Below are 23501 nucleotides of genomic sequence, written 5' to 3'. Positions count from 1 at the left end.
TAATATTGGTAACTCTGTTAACTCTGCTTGTCATTGCTCATGCTGCCGGGAGTCCCCACGCCCCCCAAAACATCACCTGGCAGATCATAGACACCAGCTTGGGGACAATACTTAATCAGACCTCCCAGAGCCACCCCAGGGACACTTGCTTCCCAGAACTTTGGGTAAACCTCCAAACTCTGTTCCCCTTGTCACCATAAATGCAGCTGGTCCCATGATTGGGTCCCTAAGCTACATGACAAGGGGGGAATGAAAGGGCGGGCCTACGCCAGCCGACTCCATCTTGTTCTGTGTCCTTCACCTTGACCACACCTCCTCCCCTTGAGTAACCCCCCCTTCACCTGCCTAACAGGACTCGGATCCTTCCCCAGCCAATCGGCTGAGGCCATAGCCATTACCTCACCAACTGCCCCTAGGCCCCAATAAAACCTTTGTCCTTTTGAAACTTGCTCTCTCTCCCTGGTATCTCACCGCTGCGTCGGTGCAGGTAGGGGATTGAGCTCAAGCTAGCTCGAATAAAGGCTCGTTTGCTTTTACATCGGACTCAGCTCCCTGGCGGTATTTGGGGATCACGAATTCTGGGCATAACACTGTGCAGGTACTCTCATTTGCTCCCTGTTATGCTGTGTTTGAGTATCTCAAAGTGGGTGGCCACAACCACAGGTCTTCCAGTGGCAGGTAAACAGACACATTTACTATTAATAATATTTTATCACAGCTATTATTTTTAATTATAGCTGTGATATAAAACATCTGTCTATTCTTATGCATAATTATATCCCAGAATCTCTAGTGTTATAATAAAATGAATGAGACAATTCTACACAACTGATTTAAATGCAATTTCTACAAATGTTAGTCATTCACATCAGTTGCATCATGTCAAGTGTAGATAATAACACTACCACAGGTACCAATTGTTATTCACCTTCTACCAATGATAACTCACCTTTCAGCTAAATTTTCCCTGACTACTCCAGCCTAGATGAATCACCTCCTCCTCTGAACTACTCCTAAAACCTGAAACCCAGAAACACACAGAGTGAGTGATTTACTGACACATCATTCATTAGATGTAGGTTAGTTTCTTGTTTCTATCTCTATTTCAACTCTGAAAACCTATGGTCCATTTTGCCTTGATAACATTGTAGCCTTTTCCCTCCCTAAACCGCTCTACCTTAAGACAGCCATTACTTAAAAAAACCCAAGGAAACAAAGCCATGGATATCTAACTCTATAATCAATGCTCTTAATGAACATAACATTCTAGTCCCTTCCATCAGCCACATCTGCCCTCAATCATCAGCTTTATCACCTCTCTCTTTGCAGGGACCCCTGTGACTCCTGGGTTTCATGAATTCCTCTTAGTGGCCCCACCCTAAACCAGGTAGGGATGGAATTGAGGGAAACCCAGCAGAAGGTGACTTGTATTTCAAGAATAGAGAAACATCCAATGATAGTTTTTGAATGCTTTGAATTCGGAACTTTACAAAAAAATTGTTGGGGTTATTTTTCAACTGTTGCCCCAAAGGACTCAAGATTTCACCCATTTGGCCAAAACAGGCCTCTGTCCTTGCTTCTGGAAAGTCACAAAATATGTAAAATAAGTGTTCATTTCTGCAAGAGATTTGAACATTGGTTTGTTCTCCATGTTAGGACATTAGCTCAGCCCTCCTGCTCTCTTTCCCAGGAATCCCAGTTCAGTCCCTGGGTGCCATGAATCTTCTTTGAGGCCCCAGTCAGCCCAGACAGGGTCTCAGCTCTATACTTCCATTGTTGTACCTCCTCATCTCACTCTGGGAGCTCAGGAGACAGTAAGCAATTCTCTGTGCATGTACCAGAGTGCTGGGCTGTGTGCAGGGTGAAGGAAGGCTGACACCAAAGACAGTGACCTCACGACTGAAGATGTTATGCACAGTTACATTACAGCATTTAGCATGTGATGTTTGACTCCATATTTACGAATGTGTGTGTATTAATAGTTCTGTCGCTCTCTCCTGAAAGACTGTGAGCTACCCAAGAACAGACAAGTGTGATATTCATCCATGTATGCCTGGTTTCCTGCAAAGTCCTTGAGCAGAGCCTGGTGTTAAGAAATGTGAGCTGAATGAATGATGCAGGTGGCATGAAGGTAGACAGTGTGCAAATTTCCTGTTTCCCTTATCAGATGTCCTGCTAAGTCACAGGAAGGTGACGAATGCAAGGACAGTCCTAGGAGTGTGCCAGGCTGTCCACTCCCTGGGTTGTGAAAGCAGCAGAGGGCTCCAGACTGCATGACAAACCCAGCCACAGGATAAAAGTGCTCCTACCTTGGGCTCCTCACCCGCAGCATCCTCAGGAACAGCCTCATCCTGCCTCCTCTGTATCTGGTGAGTGTCCCCTCAGCTGGGAGCTTTGGGAAGACAAGCCCAGATGTGATCAGAACCAGCAGGAGGGGACCCAGACAGGGGCAGCAGTGGGGGAGGGGGTGGTGGTGAGGAAAGAGCCACTGAGGCACCTGTCAGGGGGCTGTGAACCCTCAAAGCCTCAGGTCTTCAGGATTCCTTCCATTCTTGTTGAGTATGTGGACAGGGGTGCACACAGACCCATCTGGTGTCTTAGTGTGCGTGTCCACTCCGTGTCCCCATGTCCGTCCCACACAGCTTGGCTTAGGAAGCAGTTTGGTCATGAGGACAAGTGTTTGACAAAACCCAGAGGGAAGGGACTTTTGTCTGAAGCTTCTGTGTTCACATAAAAAAATGTTTCTTTTATTTGTTCCAGATCAACCTCCTGCCGCGATGTCCTGCCAGCAGAGCCAGCAGCAGTGCCAGCCTCCTTCCAAGTGCCCCCCATCGCCCAAGTGCCCCCCGAAGAGCCCAGCACAGTGCTTGCCCCCAGCCTCCTCCAGCTGTGCTCCAGGCTCCGCGGGCAGCTGTGGCCCCAGCTCCGGGAGTGACTGCTGCCTAGGCCACCTCAGACACCACGGATCCCATGGATGCCGGCGCCACAGCTCCAGCTCCTGTGATGGTGGCAGTGCACTGCAGTCCGGGGGCTCTGGGTGTGGCCATGGCTCTGTGGGTGGTTGCTGACTTGGGATCCTGATGCTGAGACAAGAGCTCCTAGAGGGAATGAGAATCCAAAGTGCCTGGGAAAGCTCCTGGTGATGCCGACTTTCCAACATCCCCTAATCTCCCTTTCCTGGCTGAGCACATGATCTGTTCATGGAGATGGGGAAGTGGTGAGCTCTCCCCAGAGGGTTCTGTAGATGTCTTTTCCAGGAGCCCACATGGTGCTTCATAGCATTATCACCTCTGTTTGACAAGGTAGAAAAATAAAGCTTCTTGTTACATCAACTGTCTCTCACTTGTCCTTTGACTGCATTGTTCCAGGATACTTAGTGGGTCCCCTCCCTGAACTCCTGAGGGTCCAGCATGCCAGCACGAGGACTAATCCTGGCATGGGACTAAGACATTAAGCGCTCGTATGTTTCTCATACAGAGGGACCCTGAGAACTTCAGGGTGGAAATGTGGACAGGGGCTGCTAGCCACGGCCTGACCATGCTTATGTGATATGGTGGGAAGAGACCATCTGATGCTGGAATCCACATTTCTGTTGAGGGTAGTAGAGTGGATCAGAAATTGAGAAAAATGAAACCAAAGAGGCAGAAAGGAAGATCTGAGGGAGGAAGATCAAGTTAACCTACAAATGATGGGTTTGAGAAAGAGAGGTGAGCTGCAAAGTTAATAAATCCCAAAAAAATCTGAGTTGAGCGTTCCCTGAGAGAGTGCCTGGTGCATTCAGTGTGTGAGGGGCTCTGAGCTCTGAGAAAACTGAGAAAAAAAATAGAACATGAGAAATGTCTCAGGGAGTTACAGATTGGACACCTATAAATTTCTTTCAAGAGATCTCAGGTAGGATGTAACTCATTTTCATTATTTTTTGGCCGTTGAATGCCACTTTTCAAAGTCAACGTATCAAGGAGACATGGCCATGCTACAGTTACATGGGGTCCCAAGTGGGGGAGATCCCACCCCAAATTTGGAATAGAGCAACATTTATCTGTATGCCAAACTGACTTTGTCATTCTTGATGAGAACCAAATTTGCTGTTTCACTTGTATCACTAGATTTTTGAAATAGATGGTACAAAACAATGGGGGTCTGTTACACCCAAGCCAGGATGGCTCTTGAAATGATTTCAGAAAGATGAAAAGACATTATGTAACTATAGCTACAGGCAAAGTTGAAATATTTGAGAGAAATCAGAGTTAGAGCTTGGAAATTATAGACAAAGCACAAGATCTGTGTGATATTTTGGGAATTCAACTGGATTAAGTATATTTTTGTCATTTCATTTTTTAAAAGTAGTAATCTGAAAATTAGTTTTGCTACAATATTCTTGGACATATAATTTCTTAAGAAACTGAAATAAAAAGTGTCAAAATGAACCCAAATCTGTTGTCAGTCCAATCACTCAACTTGCTTACACTTGCTTAGAACTCCTTGAGGAAGTGGCCACAGACATGGGGCCTACATTCAAGCAGAGTTTGAAATGAACGTGATTGGCTACTTGATCTTGGATATTTGAAACATTCTTGAGAGATATTCTTTAAATGTAGGAGTTAAAATACACAACAGAAAAAAGGAAAAAGGACGCATAAGCTCTGTGCAGAGATTTGCTGCCTGCTGTTGAAACATGCAAGCCACCACATTCAACTATGTTTACGCAAAGCCACAAACATTGATCAGTCTGTTCTGCTTGGCCTCAAATCCACAGGGGCCATGTACATTTCAGGTGGCTAGCATATGAGATTCATCAATCAAATTCTAGCTGCATAAAACTAACTCAGGAAACAAGAGATGTTGTTGAGGAGGTGGAGAAAGGGGGACCCTCTTGCACTGTTGGTGGGAATGCAAACTGATGCAGCCACTCTGGAAAACAGTATAGAGGTTCCTCAAAAAGTTAAAAATAGAGCTACCCTATGACCCAGCAATTGCAGTACTAGGTATTTACCCAAAGGCTACAAAAATGCTGATTCGAAGGGACACATGCACCCCAATGTTTATAGTAGTGCTATCAACAATAGCCAAATTATGGAAAGAGCCAAAATGTCCATCAACTAATGAATGGATAAAGAAGATGTGGTATATTGCTTGGCAATCAAAAAGAAAGAATGAAATCTTGCCATTTGCAATAACATGGATGGAACTAGAGGGTATTATGCTAAGTGAAGTAAGTCAGAGAAAGACAAATATCATATGATTTCACTCATATGTGGAGTTTAAGAAACAAAACAGATGAAAATAGGGGAAGGGCAGGAAAAATCAGATAAATACAGAGTGGTATGCAAACCATAAGAGAGTCTTAAATATAGAGAACAAACTTGAGGATTCATGGAGGGGAATTGGAAGGGGGGATGGGCTAAATGGATGATGGGGATTAAGGAGGGCACTTGTGATGAGCACTGGGTGTCATATGTAAGTGATGAATCACTAAAGTCTACTCCTGAAACCATAGTTACACTGTATGTTAACTAACTTGGATTTAAATAACATGAAAAAAATGCTAGCTGCACATCAACTGGGGAGCAGTGTAATAAGAATACAGAGTGCTTAAATTCAAATCCCAGCTATGCAACTTAAGAGCTCAGCAAATGACTGTCAGTGTCCTCATCTAAAAAATGAGGATAATAACATTGTGTTTTGTGTGGTGACTAGATTATGTTAATGCATGTAAATAATGCAGAAAATTACTTAAATGTTAGTGTTTATTGGCATTTAATATGAAGAATGAAAGAACAAAGTCTGAAATTCAGAAGCTTCCAAGGATTCCTGCTGTTGGTATATCTAATCTGGTTGAAGAAAGAAAGAAGCAGGGTCAATGAATATAGTTCAGACATGAGACACTAGAGCAGTCACAGGAAGTCAGATGTAATTAGGCATGGTTCCAACACTAAGCATTGTTTCCAGTAGCTGGAGGAAAAATCCATTCTTTATACTTGGTTAGGGTTGTATCAAGCCATCCTGAGACCATCAATTCATTTTTTCAGTCATTCATAACACAAATACTTACTAAGAATGTGTTGCGTGCCACCTACCATTCTAGGCAGTGGGGATACAATGGGAACCAGACGAAGTTGCTACTCACTTGGAGCAGACACACAGGTGGGGACTTTGCAGGTAGGGACTGATTTTCTTGGTGTGCATCCAGTGTCCTATGGTCTCAATATTTATGTCTCCCCCTGCTGGAAGCCCAGCTATCCCAGCCCGAGTGGCAGGGCCCGGGCTTTGGATGGATTGGTGACTGCAGGGCGGCCCACCAACAGTGAAGCTTCTTGTACTCCCGCTTTTAGGTAATTTGGCCTTATTAAAGTACCTGGGGTATTGTCTGTTGGGGAATTGCCCTCGGCAGCCCCCTGGGAAAAGAACCATTAGGGAAGAAAATAAGGTTCTGCAAGAAATTGTGCAGCCTTACGTTTAGCCCTTGCCATCCCCTAAGGAGACTCCACTTACAGGAAGGATAGCCTTATACATTTGCCAGCAAAGAGGGCCTGTAAAGGAGAGACATATGGATTTGAAAGCCCCACTCCGGCAACTAAGGAGTGTATCTCTGGGCACAGGTGACTTCAACCCTTAGGCCCACCTGGCCCCCGGAGGCATTCCAGATGATGACTGAACCTAGTTGGTTAAGGTACAGAATGGTTCATTAGTTCCTAGGTGCCTTGTCTCTCTGAGAATGTATGAGGCATGAGTTTCTAAGGCTTTTTCAGCCCTTTTCTGGCACCTTGGACCAAGGCAAACACATTGTTCTTCTGGCCTCATGTGGTTAGGAGGTCATGTCCCTGTAACTGTTCCACTTGAGGTGTTAGGAAATGGAGGGCCTTTCACAAGAACAGCAAAGCAAATGCTTTGTAGATTATAGATAAACACAGATGCATAATGGAATAATGTAAGAAATTGATCTATAATCAAAGGGTATGCAGGAAAGTTAGGGGAAAATCACCATGTTATTTCTTAAAGGTTGTTTATACATAGGAACATTTTCAAAATTAGGTAATGTTAGAAAAACATAGATGACATATGCTACAAGGAAATCACTAGCATATATAATGCCACGTTTACTGGAATAAATCGGCCAGTTCAACACGCTGCTGTTGTCTGTGTCCATTTTTATTTTTTGCTTTTATTTTAGCTTTTTATTGTAGTTTTTATTTTAGTTTTTTATTTTAGTTTTGTTTTATTTTCACTTTTTCGCTGACGCTGTTCATCCTTCGGGAACCCTGGACCTGCTGGAGCTGAACTCCGGCATCCCCTAAATTCATATTTTGAAGTCCTAACCCCCAGGGTGATGGTGTTAGGTGGTGGGGCATTTGGGAGGTGATGAAGTCCCATGGGATTAGTGCCCTTATAAAAGAGACCCCATATCTTCATCCATGTGAGGTTGCAGAAAAAAATGGCCATCTAGAAAGTGGGTGCCCACCAGACAGTCTGTTGGTTCCTTGGCCTTGCACTTCCCAGCCTTCAGAACTATGAGAAACCAATTTCTGTTGCTAGCATTTTGTTACAGTTGACCAAATGGACAAGCTGGATTCTCATCTGGTGTGTGCTGGGCACCAGCATAGGTGGGATAAACTCAGCCTTGGCAAAATCTGAGGCATGAAGATGTTGAATTGTGTGGGAGTTAACAAGGGCATCTAGTGACAATGGGCCCCTCAGCAGAGCCAACAATAGTAGAGGGAGAAAGACAAGTCATTAATGGAAAAAGGTTAGTGGGGACCCTGCCTACTATTGTTGCATCACAAACCACCTCAAACTTTAGTGGTGTGAAACAACTACTGCAGTTTTCTAACAGTTTTGTGGGTCAAGAATTCAGGAAGGGGTCAGCTGGGCAATTCTTTTTTTTTTTTTTTAATTTTTTTTAATTTTTTTTTTCAACGTTTATTTATTTTTGGGACAGAGAGAGGCAGAGCATGAACGGGGGAGGGGCAGAGAGAGAGGGAGACACAGAATCGGAAACAGGCTCCAGGCTCTGAGCAGTCAGCACAGAGCCCGACGCGGGGCTCGAACTCACGGATCGCGAGATCGTGACCTGGCTGAAGTCGGACGCTTAACCGACTGCGCCACCCAGGCGCCCCTGGGCAATTCTTTTTTGAGTCTTTCAAGTATTTATAGTTAGATGTCAACTGGAACTGTGGTCACCTGAAGGTTTGACTGGGCTGGACACCCAAGAAGGCTCACGCAGATGGCTGGATATTGATTCTGGCTGTCAGCTGGGGGATCTACAGCTGGCACCTATACATGGCCTCTCTGACATTATAGGGTTGTCCTGAGACTTCTTACAAGATACCTGGTGTCCCCCAGGGACACCTCCCAGGGAGAGCCTTCCAAGAGCACCAGATGAGATCTGCATGACCTTTTGTCATGCAGAAGTCACATGGCATCATTTCTACCATATTTGGTAGGTTAAAGCAATCACAAGCCTGCTTAGATTCAAAAGGGGAGAATACAGTCCCCATTTCTCAATGAGATACATGTCAAAGAATTTTGGGAAAAGTTAAAAAAGCTATCATATGGGGGTATTGAACACTCTCCTCGTCCTCTCTCCAGTTCACATTACTTATTACTGGAGCCCCAGTGTAAACTTGTGTTCCCACAGTGTTTTTAAAGGACTCAGCTTTGGCCATGGTTGTAATATATTCAAGCTTTGAAGAGGATGGCTGGTCCTGTAGCTCTGATGTACCTAGAATGTCCAGAATCATTATTGCAATGATAACGTCTTGTCAAAGATATCAAAGGTTTTTACCTATGTCACGTTAAATTATTATTTCATCCTAGGAAATGAAAATAAAGTACAGTGAGAAAATATTATAAAACTAATATATATCTACCAGAAACACTAGAAAAATGATATCAGCCACTTCTATTACCAATCACATCATTATTATTTCCACCAATTGTTATTCAAATCTCGTCTTCCTTTTCCCCCAAAGCTTTCTGGCCAATAGGACATGAGCATCCCTATCTCTGACCCACTCCCATGACTCTTTGATCAATAGCACAAACAACATAGTTAGATTTGCGAGTCTTGTCACATTGCCAAGTGTAGACTGCTAATCTCTGGCTCTGCTTTTAATTCCAACATCTCTGGTTCATTTTGCCTGTAGTGGTTGTGGTTTTAGCTTTGTTTTTTTTTTTTTCTTAGACGTTTCTAGCTTTATCTTCCTATTTAAAAGAGAAGAGGAAGGATGGAATTTTTGACTCCAATGTCTATGTTCTTAGTTAGCACATTGTCCTGCCTCCCATTATCTTAGTTTCCTCCCCTTTCAGATTCAACTTCCCTCAGATGGCAGCTTTATTTCCTCCTTCTTCCAAGAAACTTCCTGCCCAGGCATTCCTGGCTCATGGGTCCCCTGTGTCCTTTTAAACAACCTTAACGGGACCACCACAGGACATCTCAGCTTCTGCCTCCTACTCAAAAGCCATTTTGAAGGCCAAAGACCTCACCCACTACCCACAAGTGAGACCAGTTACAACGTCTGGACACCTCACTCCTGTCAGGGCAACGGGAAATTGATACCAAAGGCTATGACATAAGTCCTCTGGAATTCCTACACACTTACACTATAGCAGGTATCATTCTAGCTCATAATAACTTTGTTACTCATCACTCTGCACTATGCCTGCTGCACTGTAAGATTCTCAAGAATGGGAACTGTTGTATACATTTCTGAAATGTGCACTCAATTCATGTTTGAATGAATGAATGAATGAATGAATGAAAAACTAGCCTTCAAAAGTCGTGAGGGTCAGGGCCAGATATTTTTGGGCCATGGAGGGACTTCCCTGCTATCAGAAAAACATCTGGCCATCTAATGAGGAAATGTTGAAGGCCTGGACCTAAAGATCTGCTACTCAGATTATAACTTAACACTGTCACCACTCTCCATGTCTCAGCACCTTTTTTCCTGCCTAAATCAAAGGAGTAAGAAAGAAAATTTTGGGATTGATCAGTAATCATCTCGAGCCAGGTCATTTCTGCCTGAGACCCTTTCTATTTCCCTGCTGCCTGTAGATGACCTAAACTGTGGGCTGAGGGTCATAGGGTCAGGATCTGCAATAGTGGTAAAGGGGCAACAGGACAGGGTTTATAGTAATTTTTACATTTATACTCCTGTATCAACGTGAGGTAATGGATTACTTTATTCTTTATTTCCTCCAGTATTACTGGACTGAGAAGTCCTGTCAGGATAAATCAATAGCAGTGTCAGCCTGTCCCAACTGCCTAACCTCAAATATCCTTTAGAAGTCTGGCTCTACCTCTCTTTCTGTTGTGATTCCAGTTCTAGGGGAAGCTGCTCCCTGAGCCACTATGAGACCCACAAATGCTACTGACAGCACCATAAGAGCATTCTGGAGGCCATAGCTGCTGCTGTGGCCCTGCAGGGGGAGGGGCTATTCTCCTGGGTCATGAGGACCACAGAGCATCAGAGTTGGAGGAAACAAGGAAGCACATGCTTGTCCCAGTCTGGAGCTTCTCTTCCTCTTCCTCTCTGCCACATCTGGGGTTGAGCTTTCACGATGGCACCCTTAAGGGTCTGACTGGCCCATGAAGCTCATTCCTTTTGCTCTCCAAAGGTCTGTGTTATCCCAACTTATGCCACTGTCTCTGGCCTTGTGGAATCATAAAGATTCTCCACTTGAGCACTATCTGACTGTGGGCTGCATTTGTACCTTCCCCTTCCCAGACAACCTGGGTTTTTCCCTTCTTTTCTGCTGCCCAGAGAACAGCCCTATGCTACATGTGATGGGGACCACAGGACCAGAGGAGGGTGAAGAAGTAGGTTTTCCTCCATTCAAAGGGAGTCTTTGGAAACTGAGTCAGGTAAAACATCAGGAATCATGATGGAAGTAGGCCTTGTGTGTTTTGACCCTGATATGAGCAGGACCCTGCAGTCATGGGACATCTTTGCTGCCCCCACTTCCTCCTCTTCTTCACAGTGCTCCTCCCCATCGACCCAGGCTCTCCATCGTGCATCTGCCAGGCCCACACCCTTAGAACCCCTCCCTTGGCAGGCTTTTCCCCTGTCCCCCATTTCAAATTCTTCACTTTTTATACACTGCAACCTCTCCTTTCTTGGTCTTCATTTGATGGGTGGCTTAATGCTCTCCTCCACCATCCACTTTGGTCTTACTCTTCTTTGCCCACTTCTGATTCCCTGTCCCTCTCACCCTGTCATTCAGTCAGGGACCTCAGAACCATGTTCTTATAGGAACTCGGTGAGCAGACCCTGGGCCTCCCAACATCACATTAGATCTCACCTCATTTCACACAGGAAAACTCCAGGCTTTCACCAATCTGTCTTCACCAATACCTCTGCCTAACCCCCTTCTATGTAATGCACAAACCCCCAAAGGTTCTTGTCAGCTGGGGAGATGGGTATGAATGGCTATGTTTCTGTTCCCGAGACAGGAGGAGGCCTGTTGGGGCAAAGACTTGGACATGTTAGACAAAGGTTGCAATGCTAATGAGAAGCTTTGTTTTTTCACAGGGACATAAAGGAGAGGGGAAGCTTTGACCTCCTGGAGACCTCCCTCTGGAGGTCTGGAGATACACCCTCTGGGGGAATACTCTGAAATCCAAGGAGTATCTCAGCCAGAGAGAGGGGACAGGAAGGAGATGCACCCCCTCAGGTGGCTTTCAGTCATTTTGGAATTTTTTCCCCCCAAATGCTTTTACTTAATCTCATGACCAGGGTCAGCAGCCGCCCCCAGAGCCATGGCCACACCCGGAACCCCCGGACTGCAGCCCACCGCCACAGGAGTCACAGGAGTCGGAGCTGTGGCGCCGGCATCCGCGGGATCCGTGGCGCTTGCGGTGACCCAGGCAGCAGCCACCTCTGGAGCTGCTGGCCACAGCCGCCCTCGGAGACTGGAGCACAGATGGCGGGGGCTGGGGGCGAGCACTGTGCTGGGCTTTTCGGGGGGCACTTGGGAGGGGGCCGGCACTGCTGGCTCTGCCCGCAGGACATTGCGGCGGGAGGGCAGGGAGCCTGAGCAAACCACAACCCAAACCAAGTGTGTGTCAGTGCAGAGGCTTCGGGCCTTGTTTCCTCGTTCATCTGTGGATCCTTCTTCTCTGGTCCACTGTTCCCCAAGCCGAGAGCAGGTGGGCACCGGAAACTCTCTGGAGTAGCGCGGGGGGCGGGGGTATGCTGTCCTGCCCCATGCTCTGTGCAGGAGTCTCCCTGACCTGCACATCCTCTCTCCCCCACGACGCCCCCAAAAAGGGCCTGTCCCGCAGACGCAGTGAACAGCGCCCCCCTGTGGGCATTCGGTGCGCACTGCAACACTGCCCGTCGTCTCTGCACCTGTCTGAGGATGTAAACCACCCAGGGGTGAGCAGGCGGGGAGGAAGCGTCTGGAAAGACAAGGAAGGAGAGGCCCTGAGGTCAAATGAGTCACAGAGCCCCTCTCAGGGTTTGTGGACGCTTCCTTCTCATAAGCCCGGTTCCCATCAGCTGCCCGCCGTGGGTCTCTTCGCCCACCTCCATCCTGTCTTCCGGCTCCCCTCTCTTTGCCGAAGCACAGACACATCTGCTCAACCCCATCAGCTCAGGCTGCCCCCAGCTGAACATTTACTGATTCTGTGGAAACAGAAGAAGGCTCCGCCTCAGGCAGTTGTGGACCAAGGAGCCCAGGACTTGAGCCCTCGTATGCTGAGCGTTATGACCAGCGGCACAAGCGTATGTGTCCTTCTTCTCAACCCAGGACTAAGCTTTCCACATTTTCCACGGATTTTGAGGAATGACAAAAAGGAAGCAGGAAATCTCGATAACAGTCCAGTTACCCCTGGCTCAGTCCCACTAGCTGCCATTCTGCTTTTATTTATACATTCGGCTCACATGGCCTGCCCTCAGGATATATCCTTGTGGGCACTGGTAATATGGAGACAAACAGAGCTGCCCTTGGCTAGCTCAGTGTCTCAGAAAGACAGAATGGACCACTGGACAATTATGTAGAGCTTATGTTCTCACTGACATAGCACAGGTGTGTGCAAAGGCATCAGGCCCAGGGCCACTTTGGGGGTCAATCCCCCACTGCTCTGTAGAGTCCCTCAGAGGGTGAACTTTTAGGGGTGTTAATTAAGCTGAACTTACTGGATCTTGGGGAGTGAGTTGGTAAGAAGTGGAAGAATGGAGCTGGGACCATGGCTTTTGACACAGAGACCTTAAGAGAACCTGTGGCATCTGGAATGCAGTGGTGGGGGGGACGTGGGGGTGGGGGAGAGTGGAAGAGAAGCAGTGCGGGGTAAGTCTCCTTGCAGGAGCAAGATGATGTAAAAATGTGACCTTCATCTGTGGGGCTAACGGAAATCACAATTAATGGAAAACACAAAGGACATCTGTTTGCAGCTATCTGTGGGATGTGTGAGGCTGAATCTAATTCTACGTGTTATATTGGTAATCGATGAAGATTTTGTTAAATTAGTTGATAATGATGAGGTCGATGGAGCTGTATGCATTTTACTTAATGAATAGCTTTGGTAATCCTTGAGGTTTGTATATGGTGAATTCATGTAAACGGAATTTTATTTTCCATTTGGTTTAAATTAAATTAATATTTGTGATAAATTCATATTGAATCTTTCTGTAATAATATAATAAAATATGTTATAGCTTCCCAAGGAAAACCACTGTCATGAATCAAAAAGAACTATTTATTATACTAGACGTTTTCAAAGAAAATCATCACAATTAAGATGGTGTTAAGTTTCTAATAATCATGAGCTTAAATTATACTGTGATCTTAAACATAACATTATTTTGGTCAGAGTAAATGGAAGACCGTAGAATAACATACTTCTCCTTTGGCACAAAATACAACTAAGAGGATGTTAGTTCCTTCTTCCCGTTTGCCTCTTGCTCTCCTTTGAACAATTGCCATACTATGCGTTCATTCAAATATTCTGTGGAATTGAAAACAGGGAATTGGGATTCAGATGGGGAGCTGGTGAGAGGCTGGGGCAAGCAAGCATGTTTTGAGGAACACACTCCTGCCTGCAGAATGGGGTCCCCAGGGTACTAGGTTCTGATTTACCCTCAGAGCTAGGTTGGAAGCAACACTACCTTTATATTATTAAGAGCTCACACCCACTCATTCCATCCTCCCATGGAGATACTATCATGAAAAGAGACAATTACAAAGGATGAAAATAAGCCCTTGTGGAATGCCAGACTAAGTGATGTGGCTCAGGAGAGGAGGGAGTGGAAGGAAACTTAGCTCTATTTGCACCACCACCCTCACTCTCCCAGTGGAGCTGGGCATGAGAATATGGCAGAGGGAGGAGGGCAGCCTGAGGGAAAGGGTACCATCAGGGAACCCTGGGCCTTCTGCCAGCCCAGTTCTGTTTCCCTGTCTTCCATTACACAAGACTGAGATTTGGCCTGAGCCATCACCTGCTTTCTGTTCTGGAATTCTTTCTCACTCATTCATCCCCATGCTTCTTTATTGAAAAACCACTTGTTGGGCATCAGCTGTAGGCCAGTCACTACACTCAGCATCAAAGATCCACCAGTGAAAGAGAGAGATACAGCCTCTGCCCTCAGAGAGCTTGGTAACTAACCAATAGGACAGGCATCAAACACAACAGTGATGAATGTTCCTAAAGGGAAAATTCAGCTCTTTTGTGGGGAAAAGGGGTCAACTTAATCTAGAGCTCAGAGAACTCCAGGAGTTGACATTGACTTTTTTTCATCACCTGTGGTTTTTAGGAACAAGCATTTTCGGTCCAAACTTAGGTGATCTTGTGTCCTTGCCAGGCAAGAATCAGGGTGTGATACAAATCACAGGAATTGGTCAAGAGCTAAAACATCTTAGAGACACTAGGTGGAGTTCTCATGAAATGCAATGGATTTTTTTTCTTTTCTTTTCTTCCAAGATTTTATTTAAATTCAAGTTAGTTGATCACTTCTTTGGCTAAGATCAAGTATAAATTCAAGTTAGTTGACATATAGCAAGTATTGGTTTCAGGAGTAGAATTTAGTGATTCATCACGTACATATAACACTCAGTGCTCATCACAAGTACCCTCCTTAATGTCCAAGACCCATTTAGCCTCCCCCCCAACCCAACTCCCCTCCATGAACCCTCAATTTGTTCTTGATAGTTAAAAGTCTCTTATGGTTTGCCTCCCTCTATGTTTTTATGTTATTTTATTTTTCCTTCCCTTCCCCTATGTTCATTTGCTTTGTTTCTTAAATTCCACATATGAGTGAAATCATATGGTATTTTTTTCTCTGACTGACTTACTTCACTGAGCATAATACCCTCTAGTTCAATCCATGTCAGTGAAAATGGAAAGATTTCATTATTTTTAATGTTTATTTATTTTTGAGAGAGAGAGAGAGCACAAACAGGGCAGGGGCAGAGAGAAGGGACAGAGGATCCAAATCAGGCTCTGTGCTGACAGCAGCTAACTTGATGTGGGGCTCAAACTCATGAACCGTGACATTATGACCTGAGCTGAAGTTGGATGCTCAACTGACTGAGCCACCCAGGTGCCCCAAGGTTTCATCATTTTTGATGACTGAGTAATACTTCTTTGCATATATATATTTGTATATATGTATACATATATACATATATGTGTGTGTATGTGTGTGTGTGTGTGTGTGTGTGTGTGTGTGTGTATGTGTATATATATATAATTCCACATTCTTTACCCATTCATCAGTCAGTGGACTTCTGGGCTCTTTCCATAATTTGGCTATTGTTGGTATAAACATCGGGGTGCTTATGTCCCTTTGAATCAGCATTTTTGTAGCCTTTGGATAAATACCTAGTAGTGCAATTGCTGGGTCATAGGGTAGTTCTATTTTTAACTTTTTGAAGAACCCCCATACTGTTCTCCAGAGTGGCTGTACCAGTTTGCATTCTCACCAACAGTGCAAGAGGCTTCCCCTTTCTCCACATCCTCGCCAACATCTGTTGTTTCCTGACTTGTTAATTTTACCCATTCTGACAGGTGTAAGGTGATATCTTATCATAGTTTTGATTTGTATTTCCCTGATGATGAGTGATGTTGAGAATAGTTTCATGTGTTTGTTAACCTTCTGGATGTCTTCTTTGGTGAAATGCAATGGATTTCTTTCTTTTTAAAAATGTTTATTTATTTATATTGCGAGACAGTGTAAGAGCAAGTGGGGGAGAGGGGCAGAGAGAAGAGAGAGAATCCCAAGCAGGCCCCTTGCTGTCAGCACAGAGTCCCACCTGGGGCTTTATCTCATGGACCATGAGATCATGACCAGAATGGAAACCAAGAGTCTGACACTTAACCGACGGAACAGCCCAAGTGCAACCACATGGATTTCTGAGTTGCTTTCTAAATCCTGCCATTGGCTCCCTACATTAATGCTTTTATGACAGTTGCCTTAAATCTCTTCATTCTGGTGCAGAGGAGTCATAATCCCCACTTTAGAGCTCAGAGAGGCAGATGGTCAGACACAGAGAGGCAGATGTCCTGGGCTGACAGAAGAGTGACTCCTCAACTCCAGCATGAAGGCAACTCAGGTGCAAATCATGTAGTGGAGCATTCATCCCTAGTCGTCCTAACACTCTGGAGTCCTGTGGGTTGAACCTGGGTTAGCTGATTGAAACTTTGGAAGATTTCATCATCTGGTTCTGCCACGTGGTGTAATAGGAAAATGCAGGGCAGCGTTGCAGACTTTTTATGCTCCTTCCAGACACCAAGTTGTCTTTATTAAAAGGAATATTGAATTACAGGTAAAGAGCAAGCCATTATAGATTTAATTCCAGGAAGTGCACCTTGACCAAAACGGGTCAATGACAAACTGATCAACCAACCAAGGACTGCACATACTATCATATGTGAAACATTTTTTCTTTAGTCAATCAGTTAATCCCTTCCTAGTTCAAGTCTACCCCATCACCAAGACCGACTGTATCCTATGAAATGCAGTTAAATCATTTATAGAGAAGATGGAATGAGGGAGCCTCAAAATGCTGTCTTGACTTCCAATTTGTGCATGCTTTTCCCTGGGTTCCTCTCTGGGTCCTAATTAACCCCTTTGGTAGATAAGGACTGGCCCTTTCCTACTGAATATGCTGCTGATTCATTCTGACAAGCTCTAACAGGGTTTTGAAGGCACACATACTATTTTATGAAGATCTTGGTTAGATCCCCAAAGCTGAAAACAACAGGAACCACAATGCCTCTCCTTCCACAGACACCAGTATAGGCAGAGCCCCACGGGACTCACAGTGCAGTGGTAGGACTGGCCCTGCCACCCTCACTGCCCCCCCTCCCGCCCCAACATTCTAACATATATAAAGGGGAGACTAGGAATAAGGGAAAACTGTCACATAGAAGCTCATCATCTTGGGAGAAAGGTCTGTGGCATTTTTCTTCTCCTCCCTATGGGGTATGGGAGGAGGATGCTCTCCACATACAGCCACGCAAAGAGGCTCCAAAAGGACCATTCACTGTGGTTAGAGATGTCTGCAAGAAAGAGATGAACATCTTAATCCTTCTTTAGGCTATCATGTTGTATCTGTTGCCTGTTCCTATGGTGCTGGGATGAAAGGATTGGACAGTTTAGAGACAATTGGCAGTTGAGGCCAGCCTATATATTTACTGTTTGATGGGGCAGGTGGACATAGGGGGTGGCAGCCAGGATTGAGCTGTGCTCTGCTCAGGAGGGTTGTCTAAGGACAAAGGGATGCCTGCAACAGATCAACACAGAACCCATGCCATCATGCTATTGGGAGATCCCAGCAGGTCACATGCCTCCTACGAGGTGTTGTTTGGTGGCACGACCAGTTAACAGGGCATATTTCACCCTCTCCCTACTCTCAACCCTTTGTCTGCCTTTACATAATTTATATGGGAAGAGACAAACCTATGCAGACCTGGAGGGGAGGATCTTAAAGTTTAAAATTGTGTTAAATTGGACTGGGCTGGGCTCTTTGTTTTGTTTTGTTTTGTTTTGTTTTGTTTTGTTTTGTTTAATGTATACTTACAAGTGAATGGAATGGCATGGAATGAGCCTCCCAGTGATTGGAAAGGATGATTAATTTTAGCACTGGAGAAGGCAGCATTTGAGAAAAAGTAAAGATGTTTCATGTTTGTGTAGCACTGAGCTCAGACCCTTCACTTTTGTATCAAGCATTTCTGGGGTCCTCCTCCACATCAAAAGATGAAGGATACATTGCTTAACCAGGACCATGTCTCCCAAGAATTGGTGCTGTGAAATCAATGTGTGTCTGTGTGTTTGTGTGTGTGTGTGTGTGTGTGTGTGTGTGTGGTGTGCACATGAGTGCAGGCACACATGTGTTTTTATCAAGAAGGTTGGGAAATGCTACACATATCAATGAAAGCTTTGTGTTCCCAAATGTTCCCCTTCCCCCTACCTTCTCAATTCCTAGAGGCCACTAATAAATGAAGTAGAGTCAGATTTTCATGTTTTTCTGGTCTTGAACTGGCTTCCATACTTAGAAAATGGCAGAGCCATTTCTGCAGTGGTGAAGGTGTGGAAAGTACCCTTGAATACGGTGAGTGGAGATGTAAGAACCTAAGAGGCAAGGCATACCCAGAAAAAAGAAGTTTTGTAATTTCACATATTCATATGTAGCCTCTGAATGGGGTCTGGGAAGCAGGGATTGAGCAGTTCTAAGGTACAGAGAAAATGATATATTTTGGAAGATCAGAGTAGGTGAGACTTTTGGCGATAAACAGATGTCTTCCCCATGAGCAATGCAATCTGCTCAGCCCTGAAAAGTTGAGGAGGATGGGTGGGGGAAAGCTTCAGGCAAGGCAAGTCACTTGCCTCTTGACTTTGGGTTCATCTAATGCTGTTCCTCTAAGTCATCAGGTCCCAGATTAGCAATAGTCCCTGGACCCGTGGCAGCAGGCAGAGTCCTCAGCTACTGACCACTGCACTGCCATGGAAATAGGAATTCTGGTGGCTATGGTAGGATTGCAGGTAGGTCCACTCAAGCAGATGCCACACCCAGAGCTGGAGCCATGGCAGGAAGATGCTACAGATAAGGTGTTTGAAGGGCATTTGGGAGCACTTGGAGGTGTTCAGTACAGCCAGCAGTTTCACTGGCAGCATATCTCAGCAGGACTAATTCAGATGCATCAGATAATAATCAAGCTTTTTTTTTTCTTATGAAGTTTAACCACATTATGTGGTTAACATATGGATAAAATAAACAAGAATATGAAAGAAAACTCTACCCAGGGTACTTTCTTTAAGAAGATTCCTTCTTTTTTTTTAATTGTTTTTTACATTTATTTATTTTTTGAGAGACATAGAGAGACAGAGCACAAGTTGGGGAGGGGCAGAGAGAGAAGGAGACACAGAATCTGAGGCAGGCTCCAGGCTCTGAGCTGTCAGCACAGAACCTGACATGGGACTCAAACTCACAAACCGTGAGATCATGACCTGAGCCGAAGTCAGACGCTTAACCAACTGAGCCACCCAGGCGCCCCAGAAGATCCCTTCTCTAGGCAAATACAGATAGATGTGAATGTGTGTATATATATAAATAAATCTCCATAGATCTATACAGCCTCAGTTAGACTCCCAGCTCCTTGCAGAAACTCAGCCATTAGATGTTTAAGAGTGTCTGGGATGCTTCAAGGGTTTCATTCCAAGGCTGGTGCCTTTCTGTTTGAACTTCACTCTAATGCCCATTCTTTCCCCTTTTGTCTTGCTCCTTCATTCCCACCTCTTCTTCTTAGGCTTGTGAGTCCTGCTACACAAAGGCTTTCCTGGTTTCAGATAAGACCTCCTTCCTGTGAAGTCAGATCAGAGGAAGATCTTGCGACAAGGGCACTTTTCCTGGGATATCTGAGCTCTGAGGTGTGGTGTGGCTCTCAGAGGTGCAGGTGGGTGCTCTTACACAAGCAGGGAGGGGGAGAGCCATTCCTGGCATTCTCCTACCTCCTCACTCATCCCTCCCAAGGTGGCTGCATGGGAGCTCCCAAGTGGCCTTTCCAGTGCCTGTGGATGAGGGAAAGGTTCATCAGGGCACATCCTTTACTGAGGCTGGGTCCCCACTGGAGCCTGGGGATCCCCATGGAACCAATCATTGGATTAGAAATTTGGGGGCTCCAGGTCTCAGTGTGTCTGTCCTTTCTTAGGAAATATCTAGTCATACCCTCTCCTTTGACCCATTTGAAAGAGGGCAGGAGAAAGGAAGATCAGTTGGTGGCAGTGGGCCTGAGAGAGCAGAGTATATTAAGAGAGACTTTGTAGAAGGTATATGTAAAACTTAGTGACTCACTGTCTGTGAAAGGTGAAGAATGTGAGGTAATCAGGAATGATGCCATCCGTGCCCAGTCTGATGGCTGGGGTAACAGAATTATCATGAGTGAGATCAAGAAGGAAGGTGGAGAGCTCATTTTACAGAATTTTGAGCTTGAGATCACAGTAGGATTCTGAGGTAGATATATGCCCAGGATGTTTGGAGAGATGAGACTGGAATCTGGCAACTTTCTAGGCAAGAGAGACTAGAGGGAAACTTCTGAAATGTACTCTATTTTCTTCCTCCTCTCCCCCTTCCCCCTTCACCTCTGCCATCTTTAAAAAAATTTTTTAATGTTTATTTATTTTTTAGAGACAGAGAGACGTAGAGCACAACTAGGCAAAGAGCAGAGAGAGAAACACACACATAATTTGAAGCAGGCTCTAGGTTCTGAGCTGTCAGGACAGAGCCTGACGCGGAGCTCAGACCCACAAACCATGAGATCATGAGCCAAAGTCAGATGCTTAACAGACTGAGCCACCCAGGCGCCACTTCCTCTGTCATCTTCTTTTTCCTTTCTCTTTCTTTTCTCTTTCTTTCTTTCTTTCTTTCTTTCTTTCTTTCTTTCTTTCCTTCTTTTGTTTCATTGCCCTACTCACCAAGAACATATTTGATCCCATATTTGATCATGGCTCTGTTAGAGTCAGTAGATAGCACCCATATTTCTATTGTCACAAGATCTCCAATTAGCTAGAAGTGGTGGGTGGGCACAAAAAATATATATAATTATAAACCATTGATGTCAAAATCCATGGATGATGTGTCCACTGTATTAACAGCACAATGTTCTTAGTGGTTCCCAGCTTGTGGAACAACTGTGAGTATCCCTGGACATGATGTACTAGAGACTTTTAATTTCCCTTTCTGAGCACATATACCCCCTACACATCCTCCACATATACACCCCCACATACTAACCCCTCTGTTATTCTGCTACAAATGCTTCTGTAACAGAGTGAATACACCATGGATGACATCACCAAGGCTATTTCCAGTGTCCCAACAACTTCACTGGAAAGTGACTCAGAGCTGTTCAGTCTTCAAACCCATGCACAGGTTGTGTATGTGTGTTATAAGATGGTTTTCAAAAATCCACAGAACTAGGAACAACTTAGGGGCAGGGGACATGTGTTATTTATCACCTTTGAATTCCTAAGCAATGATGGACTGATCATATGAACATGTTTAATTAACTTTTGCTAAATTAAACTAAAAGATCTGAGAGACAGGGATCATGTCTGAGAACACATTCAATGAGAAGTTGAAGACCAGAAAGATAGATCCAGAGAAGCCAAGGGTTTTGGCTAGGTGCTGGAGTTCCTATGAGTACTCCTACCCTTCTCATGTGCTCTGCTATGCTTCTATTTCCTGTATTTCCATCATGTCCACATAGCACTTGAGTCTCATCAGATATTTTGGCCTCAGGACTGAAGATGCTCTCTTGACCTTGGAAGAGCTTCCCCCTTACCCTGTGCCTAGAATAGAATCAGGGATCTAGCAGGGGATATCCTGTTCTAGCTACAGGCATGGGGCCAGGAAGCAGCATCTGAAGTAATCATGGGGATATTCATGGGGTCTCAGTAGCAGTCAGAGTGCAAGGAGACTGAAATCTAATTTAGGACTCTGGGAAAGGAGCAGGGAGGCAATATAGTACCAGAACCCCTCAGAAAAGGGGCAGCTTCTTGGAAATGTCCAGTCCCCACTTCTTCAGGATTCCCTCACATAAACACAAGTGCTTTGTCCTTTGTTCCCAGTCCTTTGTTCAGATCCCTTGGAAAGACTTCTTAAGGATTATATTCAATGAGAAAATAAGTGTTAGAGAAAAAGTTTGAATTTTGCTGACTGAATGTTCTTTCAGTCACTGAATGTTTTCAGTCACTGAATGTTCTTAAACCATGTGAAGGAGTCTATGGGATGGAATCACACTTATGAGAACATCAGGGATCTGCAACTGATGTTGGTAGTGGTTGAGCCAGTTTCAGATAATGGCACAGGGAGGTGAAGGTGGGCAAGAGTAGCAGAGATGAAAGATGGGGCCAAGAGCTGAGTGGGATCTGGGGCAAACATGAAAGAAGTCTCTGTGAGCTTCTGCAACTGACTTCCAGCAGATTGCCTAACTTCTTTGTGCCTCAGTTTCCTTATCAGTAAAATGGGGGTCAAACTGGTGGTGTGGAATATAAGTGCTTTATAATGATAAAGTAAACAAGGCAGTGAGATGGGTTCCAAAATGTGCATTTGGATCATAGACTCTGAAGAAGTACTGCTTGATGTCCATGGGTTCCATGCTCTCAAGGATCAGTGGAGAGTCATCCCAGAGTAAGTCTTCATCTTACCTGAGCTCCCAGGAAAACGTCAGTATGAACAGATGGACCTGAGCTTATATATCTTAGACTGGCTTCACTCTCTTTGCTCTTGACTGGTTACTTAATCCCAGAGATGTCCAGCAAAGCAGTGTTACTTTCCTCTCCAGTACAAATTAAGTCTAGCAACAGAAATACAGTTATGGAAAAGAGTCATTTGTTACAAAAGCAATTTCCAATTGGAGAGAAGTTATGAAAATATTCCATAATGCATAAAAAATATTAGGTACTTCAGAAATCATTGAAGTTTGAAGTCAATATAAGTTACATGGCAAAACTGTCATTTGTAAACTTACCTAACATAAATTTATTCACTCAAAACCTATTGTAGATAAAAGAAAATATATAACATTTATTTTTATTTTATTTTTTTATTTTATTCATTTATTTTGAGAGGGGGGAAGGGGCAGAGAGAGGGAGAGAGAGAATCCCGAGCAGGCTCTTAATTGTCCATGCAGATCTTGATGCAGGACTCAAACTCATAAACCATGAGATCACGACCTGAATAAATTTAAAGTTTATTTAAGTAAAAAACCAAACAAATGCCAGGAGGGAGGCAGACCCACCGGAGGGATGGATCCACAGAAGCACAGCGTTGGGTGTTTGCGTGGTGCAAGCATGTTCTGTGACAGCAACTGGTTCCCTTTGGGATTTGGGCTGGGGGATGGGAGAGGGAGATAGCGCTTGCCAGCTCCTTTGTTCCCCCTCCGAGCTGAGAGCTCTGTCTTCCAGTGCTGAAAAACTCTCCCTCCCCGTGTCCTCTCACCCTCCCAGCTCTCCGAGAGCAGAGCGGTTCACTTTTAACATTCCAGACGTGAAGTCCCGCTGGTG

The 23501-nt window shown here is 44.9% G+C and overlaps 1 protein-coding gene and 1 pseudogene across 1 annotated transcript; one reads left to right on the top strand and one right to left on the bottom strand.

Annotated features, from left to right (window-relative positions):
• The first annotated feature begins 2777 nt into the window (after positions 1-2777).
• Positions 2778-3068, top strand: LOC124514823 (late cornified envelope protein 3D-like). The gene has a single exon (XM_047083128.1). The coding sequence runs from the start codon at positions 2778-2780 to the stop codon at positions 3066-3068; it is 291 nt and encodes a 96-aa protein (XP_046939084.1).
• An 8666-nt stretch (positions 3069-11734) lies between these two features.
• LOC124515135 (late cornified envelope protein 3A-like) lies at positions 11735-12008 on the bottom strand (annotated as a pseudogene).
• Positions 12009-23501: the final 11493 nt, after the last annotated feature.

The sequence above is a fragment of the Lynx rufus genome, unplaced genomic scaffold (genome assembly GCF_022079265.1).
Source record: "Lynx rufus isolate CCGP_SWC_20201006 ecotype Redwood Valley unplaced genomic scaffold, mLynRuf1.p SCAF_2, whole genome shotgun sequence".
Classification (NCBI taxonomy): domain Eukaryota; kingdom Metazoa; phylum Chordata; class Mammalia; order Carnivora; family Felidae; genus Lynx; species Lynx rufus.
Note: the sequence above shows the minus strand (reverse complement) of the source record. Positions and strands in the feature narration are given on the sequence as shown.

Excerpts from the sequence above, each read along its gene's own strand:
- LOC124514823 (XM_047083128.1), top strand. The coding sequence starts at position 2,778 with ATGTCCTGCCAGCAGAGCCAGCAGCAGTGCCAGCCTCCTTCCAAGTGC.